Source organism: Myripristis murdjan, chromosome 13 (genome assembly GCF_902150065.1).
Source record: "Myripristis murdjan chromosome 13, fMyrMur1.1, whole genome shotgun sequence".
Classification (NCBI taxonomy): domain Eukaryota; kingdom Metazoa; phylum Chordata; class Actinopteri; order Holocentriformes; family Holocentridae; genus Myripristis; species Myripristis murdjan.
The window spans coordinates 22,925,683-22,953,282 of record NC_043992.1 but is presented as its reverse complement, the minus strand read 5'-3'; the positions used below and the strand labels follow the sequence as shown (position 1 = coordinate 22,953,282).

Here is a 27,600-nt window from a genome sequence, read left to right as displayed (position 1 = left end):
CCTATTCAAGTTGGGCCACCGTCTACAAAAATGCAAATATTGCATCTCAAACTACAGATACAGAGTGACATTTTAAAAATTAATGATCACACAATTACAATTTCTGAATTCCTGGTTCAAGTTTTTATTATATATATATATATATATATATATATATATATATATATATATATATATATATATATATATATATATATATATATATTACAATTCGCATAATACATTATTTTAAAAATGTGGGTTTTGATCAGCGTCCTGTAATTACATTAACTGATTGAAGAGTTCACTTTTTACCTGCTCAGCATGAGGCTCATGTCAGTGCTCCCCTCTAGGAACACATCTCAGAGCTTTTGTTTTGAATAAGCGACATCCATTTCCGCCGGCGAGGTTGATTTTAGCTGGCCCAGCCACAGAGCAGCGTGGCTTTTATTTTGAAGCCGCGAGGTGTATATCCGCCGGCCCGGTCAGCAGCTCGTCGCTCCGTCAGTTGTGTTTTTGTCACTGACAGCCGCCGCCGTGCGTAGCGTAGTCAACCTTTCGTGGTGAAGATTATTCAATTCAGCTCTGTGACAACGTGTACCATCCCCCGGACTAGCACTGTATCGGGTCTAGGCAGCTCAAACCTTAAAGAAAAACAAAACATTTTGATGACAAAGGTAAAAAAAAAAAAATAAACAACATCACACCTCGTTCGAGCCGCGGAGCTAGCTTAGATAGCTAACATTAGTCAGGCTACCGTTAGCTATTGTCTGTCACTGTTGTATCGTTTCGTGTCAAGTTAGAGAGGAAATTTTCCCTAACTTATCATCTCTTACCTTGAACAAGTGTAGTCGCAGAGCTAAAACGAGACAGCAAAAAAAAAAAAAAAAAAAACTGCTGAAAATGACATCAAGGCAAGTGCGAAATCCAGTTGTGCCGCTTAATTGACAATGAATGGGAGACTTAGGCTGGGCAGTAAGGTGCATTCAAGTCAGTGACAGATGTTTCTGGCACCACAGTGGAGCAAAACGTAAAACACTAATAATTTAAAGCTGTATGATCAGTCTTGTATGTATTGTTTATAGAGCAACAGTGGAGTCGAGGTTCCCCACTGAGCAGCTTTCTGGAGCAGGCTTGTCGTCATGTAAATGTCCAGAAACCCTGTGTGTGGATATCAGCGAGGAGGTTTGAATTTGGAGTGATTTCTGTGTGTTTTCCTCCCGGCAGCCTGACCAGAGATGTGTGCTGCGGTGTATGTCTTGTCTACGGTGACGGGGTATGTGCTCACCTCTGCCCTGCTGCTGAAATGCCCCACACTTCTGCACAGGAGGAAGCGAGAGTCATTTTTCAGCAGGCACATTTCCCACCGCGGAGGTGAGGCCCTGGCGCTTGGCTTGATTTTACTGCAGTTTGTGCATCATGTGCACATCTCATTTCAGCTAACTTTGATTCCAGCAAACATTCAAGCACTCCCTTCTCGCAAATGTACTACATAAGAAAGAGGATTTGTTAACAAGGAGCTTATGTTTCCTCTCAGCCCTGCACCGCAGTTCATAGGGTTTTCATTTTAAATAGAATGTTTGTTGGGAATCTTTTTTTGATCCTGATGCTCAGGTTCACTCCAAATCAGGATGAGTACAGCTCCTATTTGAATATTTACATCAGCACATGCAGTCAATTGTACTGTAAATGCAAATATAATTGGTTGTTTTTGGATGGGCTGAGCAGTAATGGCAGCTCTTTCAGAATTTCAGTTGTATTTACCTGATTCTACCTGATGCTGAAATATTACAGCTGTGAGGACACCACAGCCATACGAATGCAAAGAAAACAATGTCTTGCTACAGTAAATATTTATCTTTCTATTGCAGGGGCAGGCGAAAATCTGGAAAACACCATGGCAGCTTTTCAGCAGTGAGTTATCAGCTTCATGTGCCATAATCGCAAAGCTGTTTGTCCTATTTTGCCCGATAAACCCCCCTACATGAAGGATGTATATGTGTTTATGTTAAGTTGAGCTGTGAAGTGTTTTGCTTGTGATTATCTGCTACATGTAGAGCATACTGACCCTTAGATAGCAGTACCTCATTGGGCATTCATTATCAAAGTCTGAGATTGTATGCTGTTGTTTGGTCTTTATTACATAGTTTAATGGTGTGTACGTATGGTATGTATGGTTTTCCTCTGTTGGCATCTACTCCTGTAGACCATTTGCTTGACCTCATTTAGGCAATCCAGCAGCGAGCTTTAAGCCAGATGTAGTAACACACACGTATGTGTTGGTTCATGCAGTGCTGTGGATCTTGGCACAGACATGCTGGAGCTGGACTGCCACCTGACAAAGGATGAGCAGGTGGTGGTGTCACATGATGCCCACCTGAGGAGGTCCACTGGCATGAACGCCTACATCTCCGACGTGACCTACGCCGTGAGTTTCTCCTCTTGATTATTTCCTGCTCAGTTTCACTTTGTTATGGGCTACATGGAAAAAAAATGTTTCAGATTTAACATATAACATGGTTTTTATTTAAACTTTGGGTAAGGGATCCAGCCAAAAGTCTATATTGTAGGTTATGTAGAAATGAAAAATGTGCATTTCAGATAATACTATTTAAAACATAGGAATCTTGGTTTAACTAACTTTACAAACTGTCTACTTATATTTGTGAGATTAGTTATACTAGGGAGATAGCAAATCAGGAGAGATTAGTATCCTGTTATGTTTGTATAGACGTATATAAATGAGATTGCAAGTGGTGATCGATCATGCAGCTTGATCAGGTGAAGTAGGCCTGTTAGTGCCTGAGCAAGTCATCTGATCAGGTCACATGCTGAGACCTTGGGTGATTAAAAACAATAATCAGATCCTGCACCAATTGCTCGTGACAGACTGAAAATGTATTAAACTTTTGTTGCTTACTTGGAACTTTTTAACCATCTTTGCTGAGCTTTGATGTAGAGTAGTTTCAAAATCACTTAAATGAATTAGTTCAGTTTTTCAGAGTGCATGTTCCCTTTTTTCCTACCTTCAGTTTAAAAATAAGCATGCCATAACTTTAGTTGGAATTTACCATTCAACAAAGGTAAACAGCAATTACTTTTTGTGTGTTTTTTGAGGGTCATTTCTAGAGTTTAGAATTAATGTAGCTGAAAATGATACCGAGCAGTGCCATTAACTAATTTGCCATTTATATTGATACTAGCAAAATGTTTATGGGTCTTTTTTTCATCTGTCCTTTCACTGTGTTTCTTTACTAAACTGTTAGTTGCTGTGAGGTGTATGTGTTCCCTGCCTTCATGTATTTTAACTGTTCTGGCACATACAGTACAGGCCAAAAGTTTGGACACACCTTCTCATTCAATGCGTTTTCTTTATTTTCATGAGTATTTACATTGTAGATTCTCACTGAAGGCATTAAAACTATGAATGAACACATGTGGAGTTATGTACTTAACAAAAAAAGGTGAAATAACTGAAAACATGTTTTATATTCTAGTTTCTTCAAAATAGCCACCATTTGCTCTGATTACTGCTTTGCACACTCTTGGCATTCTCTCGATGAGCTACAATGTAAATAGTCACTCTTGGCATTCTCTCGATGAGCTACAATGTAAATAGTCATGAAAATAAAGAAAACGCATTGAATGAGAAGGTGTGTCCAAACTTTTGGCCTGTACTGTACGTGTTGCAGTCAGTGTGCATATTAAAACACTGAAACACATGACTGATTCTTGCCTATTCAAAAACTATTTTGCCTGCCAGGGTATTTTTTTCTTCAGTTACAGATATTGTAGTGTATCATAGTTGATTATCTTGCAATGTACTGCAGAATTGCCTGTATCGTAATATCATAGTTATCGTAGGTAAAATATTGTGATAGTATCATGTCACAATGTCAAGCTCATCCGGTGTGTTTTTTGCCTGTGTTTACCACTGAATGTTGTATGCTCTTTGCAGGAGCTCCCTCCATACCTCTGCAAGCTGGGTGTAACTTTCCAGAGGGGTGAGCATCTCATACCCATGTCCTGTGCAGTCACTACAAAACTAACATGACCCACACACCAAACTAAAGAGTGTGTGGATCTGAAGCAGAGTTCAGTCCAAAGATTGATATTAGTGATATATAGCGTATCATACTGGAAGTACTCTAGTCAAATAATACCAGATTTTGATTCTCTTCATACTCTGATTTAGAAAAATGGTCATATTTGTATTACAGTGAACAGTCTTTGATTTAATGCAACATATGATTGGCTCAAGTCACAGACATTAACTTTAATCTATGTAGTACTTCATAATTATTAATATAATATTTCCATGTTATCTTAATGAATACAGTGTATCAATATTTATTATGTTTCCATATGAAATTTATTCTTACAATATTTCCATGCTTTTGGATGTGTAGCTGGAGTGATGGGATGAGTGGCATTTTATGCTACTGAATGCTTTCATTCACAAGATAAATAATGAGGTACTTTATTGGTGTCATCATTGAGCCAAAAAGTGAATTTCACCCAATACACACCAACCATTACACTGAGTTTATGTGAAGACAAAATGCATGACTGTGTCCTTGTCTTGTCCTTGTTTATACAGAGTGTTACTGTGAGGGAGGAGAGGACAAACGCATCCCTCTCCTCAGGGACGTCTTTGAGGCCTTCCCCAACACTCCTGTCAACATTGACATCAAGGTCAACAATGACACACTTATCAAGAAGGTTTGTGTCTCTTTGTTTGTTCTTGCTCTCTTCTCTCTCTGCAGCTGTGCTGCTGTGGGTGGTAATTCTAGTTTATCTTTCACTGTTTGGGTCTAAAATATGTTTCATGTTGAGGTTCTGAAATATTTCTTAATCATGATGTAATAATTACTTCTAAAACATTTGAACTACATTTGGGTTTAGATAAGATTAAAGTCTAAGACTAATGTTTTTTAAAGACTAAGTAAGACTACATTAAAATGTTATATGTTAATTTCACATTTTCTCTTGTGGTTATTTTCTTGCTGGTGGTGCACTGTTGTTCAATAAATAGAGAGGAAGCATTGGTCTCTCTCCCTCCCCATCATTCTCTCTCTTGCACCGAAAAGTCAAGACAATCAGAATCAGAGATACTTTACTGATCCCTGAGGGGAAGCTGGGTCAGCTGCAGTTGCTCAATTCTCAAGAGAAGAGTTAGATTATAAGAAAATAGAAAGAAATACAAAATATAAGAATATGTGCCTTGGAAATTTTAAAAAGTACATCGTGTATAAGTTGTATCAACGTATGTGCATTTATCCTACAAAGTATTACAACAATAAATACAGAAATAAGAAATTGAACATATGTAAAAAAAAAAAAAAAAGTATAGCTATGTACATACACTTTATATACACAGGGATATTACACTGTTGAATTGTTTTCAAGTCCTACAGGTATAAATTATTGCGCAGGTTAGATTTGAGGACTTTCTTTGTTACTTGCCATAATGTGAAGCGTGTCTAAAGGCTGTGATACTCAGGCAGCATTTGAAGGAAATTGAATCAGGAAATGTGGCTGCTGATGGGAATGACAACACTGAATTTTCCAGTTATATTGCCTACAAACATTGCCAGCATGCTATGTGCTTTGTGGAGATGATGTTGACATTGCAGACAGATAGTTTTGTTGGGTAAGTGCCCAAAATCCTGAAGTTGCTGCAGTGATGACTTGTATATCTTTGCAGGTCTCTGAGCTGGTGATTAAGTATGACAGAGAGAATCTGACTGTATGGGGTAATGCCAGCAACCAGATTGTGAAGAAGTGTTACAAAGAGGTAAATGAACACAAGATGCATGACCTTATCTCTGTTGAGACATTTAGGAAGATGTTTTAGTCATTGTGCTGTAGCAGACTGTGATGCTTTCTTGTTGTGTTGTGTTGCTCCAAAATAAGTCCAGTTGAAGTTGAATTCATTGTTCATGTGTAAGCACCATTATGTATTTTTTATCCCTACAGTATGAATCAAGTAAAAGTGCTTTGTATCTTTTTATATTAGAGTCTGTGTGGGCTATGATAGCCTTCTGATATTAAACAGAGTTACAGAAGATGGCAGACCGATATCAGTGAAACCTTGACACCAAAGTTCAGATGCATATCATTGCTCATCGCCATAAATGACTAAATCAACAGTGAGCTGACTCTGAACTCTGGTTTTGTGTGTGTGTGTGTGTGTGTGTGTGTGTGTGTGTGTGTGTGTGTTGCAGAACCCTCGTATCCCAGTGCTGTTCAGCTTTCCCAGAGTATTGCAGCTGTTAGGCCTCTTCTACACCGGCCTCCTGCCCTTCATCCCCCTCAAGGAGCAGTTCTTAGAGATCCCCATGCCCTCCATTATCACCAAGTAGGAACTGACACACACACACACACACACACAAACAGAAAACTACAATTTATTCACACACAGACGCACACATGTACAGTACAGGCCAAAAGTTTGGACACACCTTCTCATTCAATGCGTTTTCTTTATTTTCATGACTATTTACATTGTAGATTCTCACTGAAGGAATCAAAACTATGAATGAACACATGTGGAGTTATGTACTTAACAAAAAAAGGTGAAATAACTGAAAACATGTTTTATATTCTAGTTTCTTCAAAATAGCCACCCTTTGCTCTGATTACTGCTTTGCACACTCTTGGCATTCTCTTGATGAGCTTCAAGAGGTAGCCACCTGAAATGGTTTTCACTTCACAGGTGTGCCTTATCAGGGTTAATTAGTGGAATTTCTTGCTTTATCAATGGGGTTGGGACCATCAGTTGTGTTGTGCAGAAGTCAGGTTACTACACAGCCGACAGCCCTATTGGACAACTGTTAAAATTCATATTATGGCAAGAACCAATCAGCTAACTAAAGAAAAACGAGTGGCCATCATTACTTTAAGAAATGAAGGTCAGTCAGTCCAGAAAATTGCAAAAACTTTAAGTGTGTCCCCAAGTGGAGTCGCAAAAACCATCAAGCGCTACAACGAAACTGGCACACATGAGGACCGACCCAGGAAAGGAAGACCAAGAGTCACCTCTGCTTCTGAGGACAAGTTCATCCGAGTCACCAGCCTCAGAAATCGCAAGTTAACAGCAGCTCAGATCAGAGACCAGATAAATGCCACACAGAGTTCTAGCAGCAGACCCATCTCTAGAACAACTGTTAAGAGGAGACTGCGCCAATCAGGCCTTCATGGTCAAATAGCTGCTAGGAAACCACTGCTAAGGAGAGGTAACAAGCAGAAGAGATTTGTTTGGGCCAAGAAACACAAGGAATGGACATTAGACCAGTGGAAATCTGTGCTTTGGTCTGATGAGTCCAAATTTGAGATCTTTGGTTCCAACCGCCGTGTCTTTGTGAGATGCAGAAAAGGTGAACGGATGGATTCCACATGCCTGGTTCCCACTGTGAAGCATGGAGGAGGAGGTGTGATGGTGTGGGGGTGTTTTGCTGGTGACACTGTTGGGGATTTATTCAAAATTGAAGGCACACTGAACCAGCATGGCTAGCACAGCATCCTGCAGCGACATGCCATCCCATCCGGTTTGCGTTTAGTTGGACCATCATTTATTTTTCAACAGGACAATGACCCCAAACACACCTCCAGGCTGTGTAAGGGCTATTTGACCAAGAAGGAGAGTGATGGAGTGCTGCAGCAGATGACCTGGCCTGCACAGTCACCGGACCTGAACCCAATCGAGATGGTTTGGGGTGAGCTGGATCGCAGAGTGAAGGCAAAGGGGCCAACAAGTGCTAAACACCTCTGGGAACTCCTTCAAGACTGTTGGAAAACCATTTCAGGTGACTACCTCTTGAAGCTCATCGAGTGGATGCCAAAAGTGTGCAAAGCAGTAATCAGAGCAAAGGGTGGCTATTTTGAAGAAACTAGAATATAAAACATGTTTTCAGTTATTTCACCTTTTTTTGTCAAGTACATAACTCCACATGTGTTCATTCATAGTTTTGATTCCTTCAGTGAGAATCTACGATGTAAATAGTAATGAAAATAAAGAAAACGCATTGAATGAGAAGGTGTGTCCAAACTTTTGGCCTGTACTGTACCTGTGGGTAAAGTGCTCAGTAATTTATTAAATCAAAAGATTTGGTAAATTGTTTTTGTTTTGTTTTTATTTTCTGACATCTGGCATTTAGGGTCAACATGTGCACTTAAATTGCAAAGTGACCTAAAACATTTCAAGTGTGAAATGCGACTACAGTATTTTAAGCCAAAAAAAAAAAAAAAAAAATTCGCTCCTGGTTTCCTAGTTTTTGGGAGTCCAAAACTTCTAAATCTAAATGTGGCCAAAATTCTGTTCTGTTGTGGACATAAGGGCTGACTTTTCCAGTTTATTGCTGATTTTGTGGCTGTGTTAATATGTTTGAAAAGCACTATAGTTTATATCTCGCTGTGTGCTCTGCAGTGTGTTTTCCAGACCAACACAGACTAACATGTCCTTCATCGTTCTAGTGTGTCAGTGAGATACAGTACAATTGTAACACTACACCTGGCCAAGCTAAATGTTATTTTACAAGTACATGGTATTTGATAGCAGTGGGTTAAAGGTCAGGGACTGTGTTACAAGGATATGGTCCAACTGTGTATCTGTTTTTTTTTTTTTCTTAGTTTTTTTTTTTTTTTACATCAGTGGAGACCTGAGCCTGTTTAAAAAAGGTCATTACATGACATGAGTATTGATAAGTTTTAAAGAGACCTTGCTGTAATTTAAGTCCCACTGTTTCAGGCTGAAGAGGTGTAAGACGCCCTGCTGTAATGAATACACTGTTCTGTTCACTGTGCTGGTGAAGGTCCAGGAGGTAACACTGCTTCAGGAAAAAGATAGACTTGTCCAGACTACAGATTTCAAGATTCAAATTATTTTGTGACCTCACATGACCCGCAGAGAGGATGGCTGCTTGATAATTTTGCCCCTGTCCTTTCCCCCTCTTTCTTCTGAAAAAAACTACCCACAAACTACTTTGATTTCACCATGCTGATGCTGCATACTTTCTCTAACAACTCATTCTCCAAAATGCTGCATACCAGAGTCATTAAACCGCCAGATGTCCACCAAAATAGTGACAATGAGATTTTCAGGGAGCCCAGAACTGGGAGCCGCCCGCTAGCAGCCATGATATGTGCTGCTATGGAAAACCAACGCCCAGTTCACTGGCCTGAACAGAAAGCTTACGATACGTTATGTTAAGACTGATCTGGCTAACTGTATCAAGAATAGAATAGAATAGAAGAATAGAATGTGCTGATTGCAACTACCTTTAAAAAGGATGGTCATGATTTTAGAATTTTATCCTATTAGACATTTTTGTGAAGCTTTGTCATATTTAATGTACACATTCTTGAATTGTTGCCAGAAATGTGTTTTGTGAGGTCACAGTGACCTTGACCTTTGACTTCCAAAATCAGTCAGTTCACCCTGGAGTTAAAGAGGACATTTGTGCCAAATCTGAAGAAATTCCCTCTTACTCGAGAAATTGTTCATTATGGTTTTATTGTAGTCACTTATAAATGGTTATATAATTACATTTATAATCGACAGCAGTTTTTAAACATCAGTGGATGGATATCATCTATTCTTCTGTTCTTGCTCCTAGTCTTGCTCCTAATTTATATATCCGACCTGGCACCATCCTCCATCAATGGTACCCATGTATTTCTCTCGTACTAATTTCTCTGTGCTCGTGGCAAAAGCTAATTCTGGTTTCGGAAAAATTTGCAAGTGGTTTAAATTTAACAAATTATCTCTCGGAGTCAAATCTAATTTGATCATATTTACATCAAAAAATATACATATATGTTGTAAATCTAATTCTTATGTGGAGATAACCCAGTTACCCAGGTCTCATCCACAAGGTTCCCTGGTGCCCTCATTCATGAACAGTCATATTTAACATATTTAACATATTTAACGGTTTGTTTGCAAGAAAATAACAAAATCTGTTGTCGTCGTTGGCCAAGTTCAAAATTATTTATTTACTTTATTATAGTCTATTTATCCATATCTTATATACTGCGATATCATCTGAGGAGGTACTTATCCCACTCACCTTCTTAAGCTCTATATTTAACAATAAAGGTTCCACAGAACAGGCACTTTTAGTAACAGATCAGGACACTCAGCCCCTCTCTTCCATCAGCTCAATATCCTATCAGTTTTCAACATCAATATATATCTAACTTGCATCTTCAATTGTAAAACAAAAGATATCTGCCAGCTTTACTTCACATGTCATGCGTATTGGAGTTTGGAGAGCTTACAATCAACATTTTATTTTGTTCTCTTGTGATTTTATATGTTGTTTTTGTCATTTAATTAGTTTTAGACTCTTTTGGCATACTGTTGTAGCTGTGATCTGTAACTTTTACATTTGACTTGATGCTGCTTTCTTGACCTGGGTTTCCTCTGGGGTTGAGATTTTGTGATCTCACTGGGTCTAACCTGGTTATATTAGGATTAAATTTTTAAAAGAGCTTCTTCTTTTCCTGGCTCAGGTTTGCTCACCAGAATTATTGCCAGTCTCTGTTCATTGGTTCTCTCTCTCCCTAACTCTGTTCAGTTATCTGGGCCACAAAGCTGTTTGAAAGACGATCTCACTCACTAATTAAATCATTCAAAGCAACATTCACACAAGTTGCCTTGAGAGTGTATGCTGGTGGATCATCAGGATCTAGGTCATAAAGGAGATTATGTATGCTGCACATTCATTAAGGATTAACTGATTTCCTTTATTACACTTCTGTTGAGGCCACGGCAGGATTTGTGTCGCTCTAAATAATTGCTCAATGCCAATTAAAGGAAAATTCCACAGTAGGATACTTTTACACAGTTATGTAACATCAATCTTTTTGTTGGACCCGGTTTTCATCCACCTGCCCTCTCTACTGCTTTAGTTAGATTTTTTCTGTGTTGCCCAAATTGACCTTGTACAACCCCAAAAGAGCAGTGTGAGCTTGTTGCTTTCTACTGCAGTCAATCTACATATTTGTAATTACTGGATATGGAAGAATAATATACAATTTTATCGTTATTAAAGAAAATGTTTTTCTTATCTGGCCTAGTTCAACTGGGAAATAAGCTATACAAAAGAAAAATATTCTGTTAATTGTTCTTCCTCTACGAGTAATCACAGTGTTTCTTTGTGAACAACAGAAGTAACAAGAGAAAACATTCCTTCATTTCCTGTGATAGCAGTTACCCAAGTCATTAATTTCAACTGTAAAAGTAACAAAGTTGGTTGCAAAATCATAAAGTTGTCTCACGCCTTGACTAGCTCTGCTAGTTTTTTAGATATCATAAAGTGAAATGTGCTTTATCAGCATACAATAACATTAAAAAATCTCTCATCACAGAAAACCAACTGTAAAAGGCCATATTGTAATTCATTCTTAAATCAATCAAGAGTGAGTGCCCTTGACAGAGGGAATAAAAACATCAGTCAGGCAGTCAAGTATTAAGTTGAAGTAAGTATTCTTCATCTTGATAGCACCCTTACAAGAATTACTACATGTTTCACATAAAAACTATGTGTTTTTATGTTTAAATTAAATCCAGTAACACCAAATCTCACTCTTACACAGAAATGTTGCTTTTGTGGAATGATTTTGTAGTTTTTGTAGCTATTTTATTTCAACTTAAGTTTAAACAGTGCCGCTCTCCTCTGTGTGGTTTTACAGACTGAAGGATCCCAGCAGGATGACTAAGAGCCAGCGACTCCTCACCTGGCTGGCAGACACGTAAGGACACTCACAAGCCAGAATATATGAGTATATAGAATATATAAGTCCCTTTTTCATGCTGGCATTTTTTTCTTCCCTGTGTTGTAGTTCACTCACTTAAACAGCATTGCATTTGCATGTTCTCTGTGTTTATAACACTGTATTTCATCATAAAGGAGAAGCGCTGCAAGGCACTGTGAGCAGTCATTAAAAAAATATTACCCTGCGCTCATAATATAGTAGGGCTATGAGAAAACTCTGTTAATGCATAATTTTTATAAGCCCTTTCAGTTTGGGCTGCCATGAACTTTCACCACTTTCTGACTCACACTTACCTTGTTCCCTGCTGAAGATGTTGTTTTCTGTCTGTCGCAGCTTGTTGATGAGGAAAGCTCTGTTTGACCATCTGACTGCCAGAGGAGTTCAGGTAACACAGCACTCTATAGTAGTCCTCACAATTACGCTACAGCAAATATATAATCTTGACATGTAAACTCATGCTGTTCGACATGTATTTGGGGTTAAAAAAAAAAAGATCTCTTTGTAGACACTCGAGAATCTCAACTTAGTGCCAAGTTTATGTGAGGTCGTGCACTCTGATTTGTTGATCAGAGGGGTTGATATCTGTGTGTGGGGATTCATGGTTCCTGTGAGGTCTGGAATGTGTGGAAAATAAGCAAAATGGCTGGGTAATTCAAGATCTGTCCTTTCTGGAATTGCACAAAATGATTGGTTAAAGCTTCATGGTGTGGCTACTGCTCTGCTCCTGGCGGACATTGTGGAGCCCTCCTGCTCCGGCCACTACTGTCTGTGATGTGTTAAGTGTTGTGTGCTATAACCACATCTGCCCTCTCTCTGGTTTCAGGTTTACATTTGGGTGCTGAACGACGAGGAGGACTTCCAGAGGGCATTTGATTTGGGAGCCACAGGCGTTATGACAGATTTTCCCACCAAGCTTAAAGACTTCATAGAGAGGAATGGCATTGCTAAGCCCCAGTGACCTGCCAAAACCTACCCCCACCCCCCCAATGATTATCCTTCAACTGGACTGACCTGTCAAAACATCCCCGCGTGGCCATTTTTACTGCAAGCATTCCAGCTGGGGTATTCTCAGACTGTGTTTTATAGTCAGTAGGGATCAGCCCTACACCTGCACTGGTGAATTTCCATGGAAACTGTATCCAGGGAGCAGTTCTTTGCACTGGTAACAGAAACCCCTCTGTGTTTTGATTCATTCGACATACTTGTAAAGAACACATACCTGCTGTCTGTTTGTGCTCTCCCCTGTGTCGTGTCCTTCACAGACTCTCAGTCATTAGTTGGAATTTACCATCAGAGGTGTTGATGGAGTGTTGATACACTGATACGGACCAAGAATGGACACCCCGCCCCTGCTCGCACAGCTCGGCACCCACATAGACACAGCTCAGTGTAATCAGGGGTGTGTGGGGTGCTGAGGGATTGATACAGTATAATATTGCAATACCCAACCCTCCTCATGCTGGCTGATGACAAGCGCTGAGAATTGTGTGGCATTTCAAGGCTGGCCACATGATCTTTCAAATTATACTTAGAGCATGGAAAAAATGTTCTTTAGTAAACAGTATTTTAAATTCTCAGAAGGTCTTGAATTTCATAACTGATTGATGGCTTTGGACTTAAGCTTTTTTAATGCCTTTAACATTTAAAAACATGACAAATTGCAATATTATTGCATCATGACCCAAGTGTTGCAAGACTATTTTATTTGAGGCAGTTCCCACCAACACCAGCAGATGCAGCTATAATGACAAATACTTACTACAATTAGTTTTACGGTGATGTTTGGTTGAATGAGTGTTGTTTTACCAGCTGCTTTATAGTATAAAAAGCCTGTGTTATTTTCTTTTTTTTTTCTTTTTTTTTTTTTACGCTGATAGCCATTGAAAGCATCATAGTAATACAGAATCACAAACAGGTATAAGATGTTTTTACTTGTGTCATGAACAGCCAAAAAGATGCTTCTAGTTCTTACTGAAAGACCACTGACTCCTCAAGTCCTCAAATTCACTGCTGCACTGAGATTTGCTTTCTAGCAAACATGCACAATGTGAGTATTAAGGCAGGCAGTGCCACTGCTCCAGGATTAAGGTTTAGTCACAGGCAAATTACACTGATCTGTGGATTATGCTGTAAAAAATTCTGTTGTCTGAAAAGAAAATGGGTGACTTTCTTTTTTTCTACTTTTTTTGCAGCCAGTCAGGACAGAACTACCACAGACAACAGATATTTAACAATGCCTCACTCTCTACATCTACAAAGATCATTGAGATTATTATAATACTGAAGCTCTCTAATCCAAGTTTGTGATCACATATTGAGGTTCAGGTCTGAATGTAGTATTGATTTAAAGTACTGTATGTTTTTGGGTATATTAAAGTCAAAACAGTATTGCTGTTTTCTTAATTGCTAGATAATTTTTATTAGTGCTGTCAGTGAGTAGTTTTTATGAATGAAATAAGCTCAGGTGCTAATCGGATGTCCTCGCAGAAGGTTTGAGGTCTGATGTCTTGGATTGTTTTTTGGAAAACAACTCTTGTGAACACGTTGTTCTTTTGCGTGAAAACTTGATCCAACAATCGTATTACAGATCTTAGAGAGATGATTATATTCAGAGAAAATGACTTGTTTGATTAATTTTCTTGTGGTGTGCTGTGTGCTTTGTTTTGCATGCTCAAATGAGTATTTGTTAAGCTGTTGTATTTGAATATATTATCATGTTGTGATTTTGAGTGAACCAATTTGTGGCACCTCGTTATGTGGGCCTATTAAGATGCCTTATTCCACATATGTCATTTGATTTGCAGAGAGATATATTGTCTTTACCACATCAATAAACACTGACAACATTTTTATATACTGGTAGGTTATGTGTGTACTGTGTGTGTGTGTGTAGTGACTTAAATTTTTTCAGATGCTCTCTATGTGCTGACTTTACTCTGTTTGATGTACAAAGAAAAAGAAAAATCTGATTTTCATTTCTCAGAGTGAAAATTAACCTTTCCACTATAAATGCTACATCAGCACCACATTTATCAATGGGAGAGGTCAGGCTGACAAGAGGTGGCGCTGTGGACTGAAGGGATTTCACAAGTTTTCCCAGCAGCGGGTCAGAAAAAGCCGTTCTGCTCCATGTCAAATCATCCGCACCGACATAACATCTTTTTTTCCAGCCACCTTGAAGAAATAATCTTACATGACAAAGTGAGGAAAACGGATAATGCTGCTGTCTATCAGCCCTCTCCCTGTCTGAGACGCTCCTGTACAGTCTGTTCTTTCATAAAACTACTCGCAGGTATTTTCCAGAGAGTTCAGTAAAACACGAGCCTCCGGTGAGCTCATTGGTCACCGGCGTCTACTCACAGCCAATCAGCGTGGTGTTGCTATGCCTTGTCACTCTCTTGATTGGCTGATACGCCTGTCAGTTAAACTCACCGAGTCAGCGTCCAGCGTGATTTTTTGCCAAAGATCGTCAAATTGCCTGTCAAGATGGTTCACACCCTCTTCAAACCTGTGGGCACGGTTGTTTACAAACCTGAATATCGTACAACCGTTTGAAAACTGTAAAATTACTGAATAGCCGACCAGCACGATCGGCACATATAGATGATAGTTTATGCAAGAGATATAATATTTTTCATGGATGGTGTCGGCTATCGTTATACAACGCATGCGCATACCAACAGCATCGCTAGAGAACTGTTTGCACTAGTTTAGGGTCATGTCTGTGCCTTATAAAACCAACCGTAGCTTACTGTGACCGCGGACTTCACTCTGTCTCGCTAACTACCTCCCGCAGACGAAAAGAAATCGCCCGCAAATGTGAGGCTTTTACTGCCTCCTAAAACGAAGTGGCCCGGTCTGCATAACGGCGTTTAAGCGAAGACGGAAGTAGGTGGGAGGGACTCCTCTCTGTCCGACTGGAGGCTTTCTCACTCTACGCTCTGTCTTCAAAACTCTGCTGGGCATCGCTACGCGTCAAAACATTGCGTCTCTGCAGGACTTTCCAGGGCTGGAGGAGGAAATTTGCCTGGAAAGGAATGCGAAAGGGGCTTTAGGATTGGCACTGCCGCGAAGGAAACGAGGAGGTGCGACATTTTCTCGGCTACGTGGAGAACATTTTTCTTCCCTTCAAAGGTAAAAAATGATTTTCTTGCACTGTTTCGTCAGTGATGTATTTGTTGTTACGCAGTGTTTTCCTAATATGAGGCTTTCTCTAGCTTTGATGTAGTTATGTTACAGGCTGTATGACACTTTTAATCGATACAACTTCTAACATTGTATGACACAGGATGCTGCACATCACAAGTTCAAGCAGACCCTAATGGAAAAATCACTATAATAATCCCATAATATTCCTGATGGGACTTCAGGTGTTGTTGTGATGTGTGTGTAGTGTGCTTCCAAAATGCGATATGGGATTGTCATGGTTGTTTTTGCTTTGGGGCATAATGCATGGCTGGTTGTTTTTATTGTGGATGGGATGGTGAGGTCTGCAGTGGAGCTATCTAGTGGTTATTATTAGGACACACGCTGTTTGTGGTGGCTGTCCTGCGTGTATGCGCCATCAGCTCTCCTCGGACGCAGTGAATCGCACGTCAACAATAATCATTGCGCGTTAATCATAATGCGCTCGCGTCATCATAATCTCTGCAGGCAGTCGCATGATTGTCATCGATCCGTCAAAGTCATCACAGATGTAGAACCACTTCAAAGTGAGTGATGGCGTGCGTGGGCGCACGTGTGCGTGCACGTGTGCGCGCGCGTACGTGTGTTTGGGTCGCAGGCAGCGTTGCCGAGCTGAGGCATCCCCGCCATCTGTGCTCTGTGGTGGCTGAAGTTCTGCCCTAGATAAAGTGAGCCACTGCCTGTGACCTGATTCATATCAATCACCCCACATTCACACAAACCCCGCACTGGCACTTTGGGGGTATTTTTTGCGCATTTGTTGATGCAGTGCACGAGTGGTGCGATGCAGGGTATTGTGACTCTGCCATCCTATAAAAGTCAGGTGGATAGGTGGCTGTTTGTCCCAGAAAAAGTACCACAGCACAACTAGTGAACAGTTTCCAGTCAGCCCGAGCTGCCCTATCCACTGTTTGCAGTCTGTTTTGATTGCAGTGCGTGCCTGTAGATAGTTATTGATCATGTGGGAGTCAATACTCAGGGATCAATTTGGGGTCAGAGAGTTGTGGGCCTTGTAAGGTGATACCTAGGTGAGCACCACAGTACTTACACAAACAGAATCATGTAATGGAGCCTCCAAGTGGCTGAGAGAGCTGAAGTGCACACCATGTACCCACAGTTTCATAGGTTCGAATCTTGCTCGTGACTTTTTCCCCACGCCACAGCTTCTCTCTGTGTCATCTTTTATGAGTCTCTCCTCTGTATATCATCTAATCATGGAGAGTTTTCATAAAAACAATATAAACATCAGGTGTATAGAATCAGGTATAAGCAGTGGCCGCATTTAACCAGGGGGCTGAGTTGGCATGGAAATATTGTTTTCCCTTCACATTTTTGTCTAGTCTACACATTCATCTGTACAATCCATCACTGCATCATATGTTTGACAGTAAGGATCCTTGTGAAACTGCCCGCCTGTACATACAATACCAGGTAAAGACAGACAGAAGAAAATAAGAGACAAGTAGAGACAAAACAAGGTAGAGGAGACAAAACAGGGGAGCAAGGAACAGGCACGTTTGGTACTGAGGACCATCGCTTCATCAGTGAGATCTGATATGAGGAGAGGAGGGTGTTTTTTCTTCTCTTGTCAGTGATGTCATGCTGCTCTATGCTGTTGGCCTTAATGAAACACTGAATGGTGAACAAGATGACGGCATGTGAAGCACAGAAATCCTGTCAGTGCAGCTCAGGGCGACATAGCAGGGGCTTTGAAGGACAAGGCCCTACCAACACAGTGACTAAGGGATGTTCTCTTCTCTTCTCCTCTCCTCCCGCTCTGTCTGCTTGCAACTTTCTCTCTGTCTCGCTCCCTCTCTTTCTCCTCGTAATCACCATCTCTTTCCTTCCTCTCTCTTTTTCCCTCGCTCTCGATTGTCAGCAGCCTCGGCAGAAACAGCAGCAGCAGTAGTGGCAGCAGCAGTGGCGGCAGCATCAGTGCGTTACATAACAAAGGTTGTTGTTGGGATACAAGGCCCCTTTTGGCTGGCGAGGTTCGTGGCACGTAGCCCTTTATGACGATGACACCCAGAAATGAGCAGAACGGGCAGCTCGGTAACCTCAGACGACCTGCAGACAGGCAGAGTGACAGGAGGAGAAGGCAAACAGAACGAGACATGCAGGGAGGCGTACAGACAGACAGAAAGGTAAACTGATAGATGCAAGTCAAATGATGGGCAAACACACATGACAGCTTCGCATTTGATAGCAGTTTGGTCTTGACGTGTCATGCTTGAAACACCCTGAGCCGTGCCTGTGTCCCTCCGATCGGTCCCTGTGGTCTCCTGATCAATTTGTTTGCCATCAAAGAGCTTTTCATTGCAAAGCAGCCCCAGACCGTCTCTTTGCGTCAGCGTTTTGCGGCGTGTCAGCATCTTGTTCCCACCAACAATGTTGCCTTTGCAGAAAATGACTCCAGAGCTTGTTCATCTCACCAAGAGAGCATTGTCCTGTTTTTGGAAACTAATGGAAAATTGTTATTATGTGTCAAAACAGCATCACACTCCAGACTTGAACAAGTCCAGCACATGTTGATCTGCTCACTCTGCTATTAAGGCCTGTAGCTGCTTCCTGTTAAATATTTGTTGTGTGTTTGATAGCACTCTGTTCTTTGCAGTTTGTTCTTGGTTGTGGTTATGGTTAAGTATCGTGTTTAAATATTAAGACAGGGAGATTAAAGGCAGGCTGTGCATTTGCAAAGGGCAGGCTACTCCACCTTGTTATGATGTGGTAAAGATGATTGCCACTCATTTCTCTAAAGAACAGAACAAAGAAATGCCTCAGGAGTTCAGGACAACTCTTCTGCCTCATCATAACCAAATATATAAGACCATTTCCCTCCACTGTTTATATTTTTGGAGTACATTTGAAACCAGAACATTAGATTCAAGATTGACATTAAAAAGTGTTACATTAATGCTATGGGTTATTATTCTTGGCATGAACCTGGAGGGTTTTATGCTTCCTCAGCCTCAGTCTTTAACTTCAGTAAACAAAGTGGTGAGCCCTCCCACTTGAAACTGCATAGTCTGTCCGTAAGTAAGAACATTTTTTGATCTACATTGTAATGCAGACTCCAAATCAGGAAACATGTATGAGAGAAATAAACGGCTTTTAATTATGGGAAGTAACCGACTTCCATGTTAAACTGTGTTAGTTACACGACTAACAAAGGGAAGCAGTAACTGTCAGCCCACTGTGCCATGTACATGAAACTTCATGCCTGTTTAATCAAGCCCCAATGACTCACATAGCTGATACTTCAAATGTATACATAATCAGATTTGTAAGACACTTTTCATCCAAAGCCACTGACATGCACTGGAGAACTATTATAATGAGGGGCAGTGTTTCTCTTGCACTGGAATATGAGAGGCTGAATGTATATAATATAGAGATGGAGCTGCAGAAGGATTATATATTACCCATGGGAAGACATATATGTGCAATATCCGTAGGAGATTATCATGCAGCGTGTTCTGGCAACAACGGCCTGAGATAATCAAAAACTCCATCAGTGCTGTTAAAAGTCCATCTGTTGGGGGGATATCGGTCACATGCAGCATGTCAACAAGCTGACATCGAGGCCTCACTGCAACACGATCCCACACAGTGTTTTTTTTTTTTTTTTTTTCCGTCCATATGTCAAGGTAGCAGCGCATCTGTCTCGTCTGGCTTCGGCCTCCGATCTACCTCCAAACACTTTGTAACCCAGCCTGAGTAATATGTTGTATAATATTGATATTGTGATATGAGATTAGATATTGTAGATTTTGTGTAGATATTAAAAAGTTTGGTTATTGTAATATTATGATAACTTAGCGTTATAGTAGAGTGGTAGGATTTTATGAGCTGAATTAAATGAGTAACCTGCTCACAATGTCCATGTTATTACTGATTACACATTACCAAGGTTATTTTCAGAATTTTATCTTGCGTTTTATTTCAGCAGGAAATTTCAATCCCAAAACACTGTCAGATTATTGATATCAAGGTATTCGGTCCAAAGTATTGTAATATTTCATTTTGTCCCCAACTTCTAGCCCCACTCAACATCACTTCTGCATCTTAGGTGGTCAGCTGGTGCTGCTCTTCTGAGCTGTTTACTGTGAATACATTAGCAAGCAAGAAGGCGTGTTTATTTATAAAGCACAGTTCACACACATGGCATAGCAAAATAAGAAATAAATGAATCAGTTAACAAAAAGCATCTGAGAATAATTGAGTTTTAAGTTGAGATTTAAAACTGGCTACTGTTGGAGCACCTCAGTGGAATGAGCATAAATTCTTAGATTACCTGAAAGCACAAAACTAAAGATCAGGCTCCGCTTAGGCCAACCCATGCATAGCATTTTCTCAGGACCCAAATTTTGAGACGCCCTCTCTGTGTGTGTTGACTGTATATCAGTGGGACTCGACCGTGCAGATGAAATGAATCCCTGTGAACGCCGTAAGATGCGTCCTCATCCTCAATGTTTTGTCCTGAAATGACCAAGAGGATAATAAGTGTGCTTTGGGTTACATATTAGCAGCCTGTGTGTATGTGTGTGTGTGTGTGTGTGTGTCTGTGTGTGTGTGTGTGTGTGTGTGTGTGTGTGTGCGCACGCGCGCGGCTGTACACTGGGGGTCCATGCTGACAACTGCTCTGAGTGTGTCTTTATGCCCCAAGCCCACGCTGTTGGCACCGAGTCAGCGGAGGGAAAACAAGGGCATGTGTCACTGCCTTATTTATATCCCACAGCCCTTCCCATCAGCACTGGAGCCTTTATCAGCCTTTGTCTCACACCAAAAAGAATCATATTGCGCCACAGCGAAGGAAGCTTCTCTCTTCTTTGTCCTGAAGTCAACCGAGGCTTTCTGCCCTCATTCAGAATTTTTATTAGTATTTTTCCAGATGGGCGAGTTAAGACCGGCAGGAAAGAAAGGAGACAGAAGTGGAACAGTGTACTCTGAGCATGATTAAACAGCTGATACAAACTATTGAACTATAGTTTACAATTCTCACATAATCTATAGGAATTGTCTGTTTTGTTTTCATTTGGCTGATCCTTTGGCTGATCCTGTTAACTCATACATTTACATTTGAAAGATCTGTATTAGTTGAAAAAGCTATAGGTACACAGACATGAAATGTGGCTGCATTTGGGTGATTTGAGCCTCCTCTGCTTCTATACTCTGTTAAATCAGATTAATCATCTTACTTAATGGGATCTATTTCCAAAGCCATATCACTGAAATCACAATTAAAACTTCATTAATCAATAAAATCACAGAGATTGTCACTGGACTGCAAGGTGTAGCACTCTGGCCCAGAAATATTTTGTCTCTCCTGTAAAGTTAGTCAAAATATGTTTCCTCCCTCCTGGCTGTGAGCCTCCAGGCCTGTTTCCCAGGCCAGCTCTCTAATCTCCTCAGTCACCAGGGCACCGCAGCACAAGTATTTTAAGGGCTTGCTCTATTTGGATATCATGGAGTGAGCATGGCAAGATCCTCACAGTTGTGCTTGGCTAAGCAGATTATCTCTGCAACCTCATAGACTTAAACACAGAACGTGAGCTAGCTTTGTTGCCTATGGGTCCTGAAAGGCCTGCTTTCAACCTGAGTCAATGCAAAATGGTGTGCAGTAGCTAGACTTAATAGAGGCTGGCTGGTGCACAGAAATGTGTCCCTGCAGTGCAGACCTTTGGTAGCCTAAACTTCTTCCTCGGGACTTATCTTTGGCCAAATGGTAGATTTTTGGTTTCCTGTAAGGCTGAGGCCTGTTCAGTGTTTTCATATTATCTGTGAAACCAGGAGCCCTTCAGTTTTTGCAGCTGGGAATTTTAGCCTCTGAGCCAGCCCCATTAATAATACATAACTTCTCATTGTATCATGAATATCTTGTATCACCAAAATCTCAGACAGCCATGATTTCAGCCTGATGATGATGCATTTTTGATGCTGTTCAGTGGGTGTTGAAAAGTGTCTCCTAAGCACAAGAGCTCAGGAGTTTTCCCAACCCATAAAGGCCTATGTAATCCTTTGCAGGTTTCACATAACAGCAGCATATGTTGATACACTGGCAGAAGGCCTGCAACCCTCAGTGGAAGGCTGGCCTGACACAGCGCAACTTTCATTTAATTAGCTGCAGGTCGCAAATGAAACTTTTACTGTTGCCATGCCACCAAACCTATATGAAACATCCCAAATGATGATGTAAACCCCGTTCCTGATTTTCATTGGAAACTCCAAAACAAGTTGCATTTCTGAGCACGTCACCATTAGCTGCTGTTATCTTCCCCGTGCGCCGCAGGTGTGTGCCTCCCTCCCCACCGCCCACCACGGCCCTCACCTGTGTGTTGCGGTGCTTCCCCTGCGAGCCGACCTGGGCCGGCAGTCCCTTCTTGCACCGCCCGCCAACCCCGCCCATGGTCAGAATGACGCGCTCCAAGACCTTCCAGGCCTACCTGCCGAGCTGCCATCGAACCTACAGCTGCATCCACTGCCGAGCTCACCTGGCTAACCACGACGAGCTCATCTCCAAGGTAACCAGAGGCCCGCGCCAGCAGCGGTGTTGTTCTGCTCCAGTGACTTGACTCATCTTACCAGCAGTGGTTGCCCCTGGAAACTGTCAGGACAGTAAAATTACATTCAGGCAGCTACTTATTACACACTGTGAAAAAGGAAGCTGGAGTTTGCAGGCAGATGTGTTTTACTTCAAGCTTTGTCACAGAGAGCTCTCGTTAATCTTTGCTTTAGTGTCAACCCACACAGAGTTGTTTTTTTTCTGTTTTTCAGCTTGAAGCAGTCTTAATGTAATTTACAAGGGTTAGAAGCAATCAAAGGGTGCCTATTAAAGATTAAAAAATGAAAGAAAGGATTTGGAAGTGTAAACAAAACTATCAAACTGCACATCTGCATGTCTGCGTTGGCTGCCACATTATTGCCTGTGGATGGATTATGTTATAAGCTGGTTAGTGAATTGGATTATGAATGCACTATCGCTTTTTCCATGTGCGATTACAAAAACACTCCTCACCTGTATACAAAGCCCTTCTCATAGTGTACGTAGACAACATACGGTCACACTGAATACATCTGCCAAATGTGTCTTTTTAAATAAACTCTCTTTTTGCAGCTTCCATGTAACAAAAAATGAAAGCCTGCTAAAATTGCTATATATGCAATTATGATATTCCTACTGTGACCCATTAACAGTTACTGAGAGACTGCACACCAAGATAAGCTTAACCATAAATTCATGTGTAATGTGCACAGAGTAAGATTGTAGCATCTTGTTTTATAAAATAAAGCATTAATCATAGTATCTCAAATGAGTATGTGCTTATTGGTCATTGGCCATTGGCTATTGTAATAACAAATCATCATATTTTATGTAATAATACAGTACTCTCTGTCTCTCTCTGTGTCCCTGCAGTCGTTCCAGGGCAGCCAAGGCAGAGCCTACCTGTTCAACTCAGTGTGAGTATCCATCTGGAAAGTTTCTTTGGCTGCATTTTCAAAAACGTGTTTGCAAACGGTTTTGCAGCTGACTCCAGTGGTAGGAAAATACCTCATGTGCTTACAGGTGAGGTTAATAATGCAAATTGATCCACATTGCAGCAGAGTCTGTTTTAAAGGCTCAGTGAAGGCAGAGCTAGCACTGTCAGCACTGTCATTATCAGGAGAATCGAGTGTGAAAATTAGGCAGTCTGAACTATGCTCTGCGGCTGCGTGCCTGGGGTTGGTTTATCAGTATGCACTGTGTGAGTGGGTGTGAGGTGGTGACTCATCATTAAGAGAGCATACACACTTACATTTAAAGAAGTTTAAATCGAGCTAGTTGCAGTGGAACACTATATTTTTGTTTGTTTTTACAATTCTCTCTCTCTCTCTCTCTCTCTCTCTCTCTCTGTCTCCGTCTCCCTATGCGTCTGCCTGTGTCTTTCTACCTCTCTACTTTTCCCCACACACCATTTCTCTCTCAGGGTGAACGTTGGGTGTGGCCCCGCCGAAGAGAGAGTTCTGCTCACAGGCCTGCATGCTGTGGCAGATATCTACTGTGAGAACTGCAAGACTACACTGGGCTGGAAATATGTGAGTGTCCTTGCCTGATTTAATAGTGCGTGCACAGCACAGAAAGTGCATCCACACTCAGAGGAAGATAAACTGGGAGGTTGTTATTATAGCACACCCTAATTTTATTTGGACCCTAATTATATTTGGACCTTCTCTTCTCTTCATCTGAATGTAGCGCCACAGCAGCAGGCTGAATGAATCAGTGGAGAGACTTCTAAGAACAGATCTAGACATGAAAGAGACGTCTTTCTTCACCTTAACCAAGCTGTGCCTGATGGGTTTCTTATGTTTAAGGAGAAACGAGAACATCTGGCTCATGTAGAGTTAGAAAATGGATTTTCATTTGCACTGTCTCTCCAGCCTAGTTTATGTTTTATTATAGATATCTACCATATAGTCTGTACAACTCATTTTCAACATGTAATCGACAACTACACAGTAAATTTCAAGCCAATAAATGTTAACTCTTGGCAGTGTTTTGCTATTAACACATTTCCAGTTAAATTAACATGGTTTTGCTGTACCATTTGCCAATGTAAGAGCTACAGCCGCCCACAACAGTAGTTTCTGAAAGGCTGTGATATAGTATGTCGCCATCCACGTGCAATATGTATTTAGCACAAGTGGTATTTTGGGCTCTATGTCAAAATGATCTGAAAAGGATCCACACATGCTCGCAGTTCCTCGTATCAGCAGGGCTGAGCATGTGCAGCTGTCACTTGCAGATTCCTGTCAGCATGGAGGTGAGAGTATATACACTGTAGGGCACGTGGCTGTTTCGATTAGGTGTTATGACACACACACATACACATACACATACACAGTAGCCTTGTGTTGTTTCACTTGTGAGAAGATTCATTGACTTGCAGTCTTTCCCTAACCCCTTAACCTTAACCTTAACACTCACTGCTATACATCTAAATTTATGGCAATCCTGATTCTAAGCCTAACCTTAACCTTTAAACCTAAAAATAACTATTTTCCTAATGACATCTCAACCTGACAGCCTCTTTTCTTGGTTTTCTATTTTTGTCTATTTTTACTTGTGGACCCCACAAGATAGTGAAAACATCAGTCACACACATGCACAGGCCCGCAGACACTAGATATGACTCAGTGGAGGGCAGCCATTAATATCGGTTGCGGCAGGGTTGTTTTTCTGCAGTCGTCAAAGTTCCAGAGAGAAGATTGACCTACTGCACTTCTACACCATGAAATCTGATAGCAACGCCTCTGCTGCTGCAGCTCTGGCCCAAAAATAGCCAAAGACATAACAAGGTATAGGAGCCTCACAGTAAAAACATCTTCTAGGCACTGGGCTGATTCTCCTGTCAAGAGCGGCTTTCAATGAACGAGCAGGTCTTGCACAAGGCCACAGGGGGCTGTTTGATCAATGCACACGGAGGCTGGAAGCAGACGTTGTCATTTTGGGTCATTTTGCCAATGCTGTCAATTAGCATCTCAGCCATTTGTTGTGTGGTCCAAAATGCACAGGAAAAAAACATGAGTGGGCTTTTTAAAAAGTGCCAAAAATAAGAGTCGTGTTGAAGAGCCAGCCACAAGATATACCACAGTGTGTTAAAGCACATCCGCCAGCATCAAATTTGTGAGGTTAAATCTCTAAACTGCTTTTAATATCGATTCTTGCCAAGAAAATACTTGTCTGATAGCTATCATCTGGTAATGCAGAGATCATGAGCAGCTTCCCTTGGGAAGTTGCTCATGATCTCTGCTTGATCTCTTAGTTGCTAATTGTTTCATTTCTTTTTCAGCTGTTGGAGGCTAAGCCACAGGCCTGTTGTGGTCTCCTTTCCAAACAATAAGCATCTAGTTACCAGTAATCAATATAAAATGTAACCGAAGGAAAAATGCACATAGGTTATTTAAGCTGAAATATTGTATTTCACGGAGCAAAATATAGAATAGCTATAAACCCTTGTGTAGCTTCTCCCAAATTACATTCATCTTTTTGGTGTCCACCCTATACTCCCTCTGTATTTTTTTCAAGCTGAAAAAATGTTCCCTCAGTGTAATTTCTCAAACTAGCAGCCCCACGTTCCCTCACTCTTTGTTCCCTGAAAACAAAAAGAATCATTTCCATACCTCTGTTACATTAACAGCCTTCCGCCCAGTGAGCGCTGGGATAGGCTCCAGCACCCCCCACGACCCTTACGAGGATAAACAGTTTGGAAAATGAATGAATGAATGAATGAATGTTACATTAACAAAAAATGCAGAATTTTATGGTATCTGTTCAGAAAATAATGTCTGAAATTGTGTTAATGGTCCTGCTGCTTCCAAAGAAACAAAACAAGAGCACAGTTGGCATTAGATTTGAATGAATGTCCATGATGTCTGTGTCTGCCGCCTTTTTAACAAAAATACACAATCTGCTAGTGCATGTTCAATACGTGATATCTGAAAATGTCTAGGAAAAAATGACATTAAGGGGATATATGGCCCTGGGAACACGGATATGCTCCCATGTTAATCATCATGTCACTACAGTAGCACTGCTTCGACCCGCAGATCACGAGCTCCTTTATACATCCCTCGTCAGTCATGAACAGTTAATGTTGTATTATTGTTCATACATAGTATAATTGGCTTACTCTTTTTGGCTTATTCTATTATTTCCGTTCCAATTGTTGTTTTCCAGTTGTGCTAGCTATGGCTGTTGCCGTCCCTTCCCAGATGATAAGCTTGTGCTTGCAGCAATCGGATTAAAAAGTAATTGAATGATAAAAGTTGGCAGTGATTTCGTTTATTTGTTATATGCCGTAGCAAAAATGTTGCATAGTAAGCCTTTGTGATGTTTCTCACAAATCACAGTCATGTTTTCCCTGGGTAGTTTGGACCAAAGGGCAGAAATGCTAACTTTCCAGCACTAAAAATTATGTTAGACATAACCTCTCTGTTGGCTGCTGTGAGGATCAAACGTGTGACCTTGTGGTTACAGACTGGCACAGTCTTTCTAACCACATGGCCGTTTTATCTTAGATAGGACAAGGAGATCCAGTCCAGTCGGAGCTTTGGTTCTGCAGACTCCTCTGCAGTGCTCAGTGACTGACGGTTATATAACCAGCTTCCACACAGCCAGGAACACACAGGCGAGAACAGTCAAGGATTTTCGCATGCAGCTGTAAAATCCTGCCCTGCTAAAAACCAAGCATGGTTCTGTCTTTTCCCGACATCTCTCTCTCTCTCTCTCTCTCTCTCTCTCTCTCTCTCTCTCTCTCTCTCTCTCTCTCTCTCTCTCTCTCTCTCTCTGTGTGTGTGTGTGTGTGTGTGTGTCTATCACCTTCTGCCTCCTTGTGTCTGCCTGCCTCCGTATTCACATGAATTAACCACTGTCTCTCTCTCCTCTGTCACGCCCACCAGGAACATGCCTTCGAGAGCAGTCAGAAGTATAAAGAAGGCAAGTTCATCATCGAGCTGGCCCACATGATCAAGGACAACGGCTGGGACTGAGAGATGAGCAGCCGGGGCGGGACGCGACCACAGCGGGGCTGGGTGGCTGGACAGAGACACAAATGGATGTGGGGGGGCGGGAAGGGAGGAGAGGGTGGGGTGGATTGGGGCGGAGGGGCGGGGCGGGGG

The 27,600-nt window shown here is 41.3% G+C and overlaps 2 protein-coding genes across 3 annotated transcripts; both read left to right on the top strand.

The window, feature by feature from the left end:
• Positions 1–470: 470 nt before the first annotated feature.
• gdpd1 (glycerophosphodiester phosphodiesterase domain containing 1) lies at positions 471–14,617 on the top strand. 2 transcript variants are annotated; one of them, XM_030067156.1, is made up of 11 exons: positions 471–656; positions 1,207–1,353; positions 1,851–1,893; positions 2,272–2,407; positions 3,938–3,983; positions 4,580–4,701; positions 5,687–5,776; positions 6,207–6,340; positions 11,677–11,736; positions 12,094–12,145; positions 12,584–14,617. In XM_030067156.1, exons 2-11 carry the CDS (start codon positions 1,218–1,220, stop codon positions 12,716–12,718), a joined length of 954 nt encoding a protein of 317 aa, XP_029923016.1. In that variant the 5' UTR covers positions 471–656; positions 1,207–1,217; the 3' UTR covers positions 12,719–14,617. The 2 variants fall into 2 exon arrangements, with proteins under 2 accessions (XP_029923016.1, XP_029923017.1); XM_030067157.1 differs by having other exon boundaries at positions 1,204–1,353.
• Positions 14,618–15,689: 1,072 nt separating this feature from the next.
• ypel2b (yippee-like 2b) lies at positions 15,690–27,560 on the top strand. The gene is made up of 5 exons (XM_030067167.1): positions 15,690–15,894; positions 22,235–22,466; positions 23,360–23,403; positions 23,910–24,018; positions 27,382–27,560. The coding sequence occupies exons 2-5, from the start codon at positions 22,350–22,352 to the stop codon at positions 27,469–27,471; spliced, it is 360 nt and encodes a 119-aa protein (XP_029923027.1). The 5' UTR covers positions 15,690–15,894; positions 22,235–22,349; the 3' UTR covers positions 27,472–27,560.
• Positions 27,561–27,600: the final 40 nt, after the last annotated feature.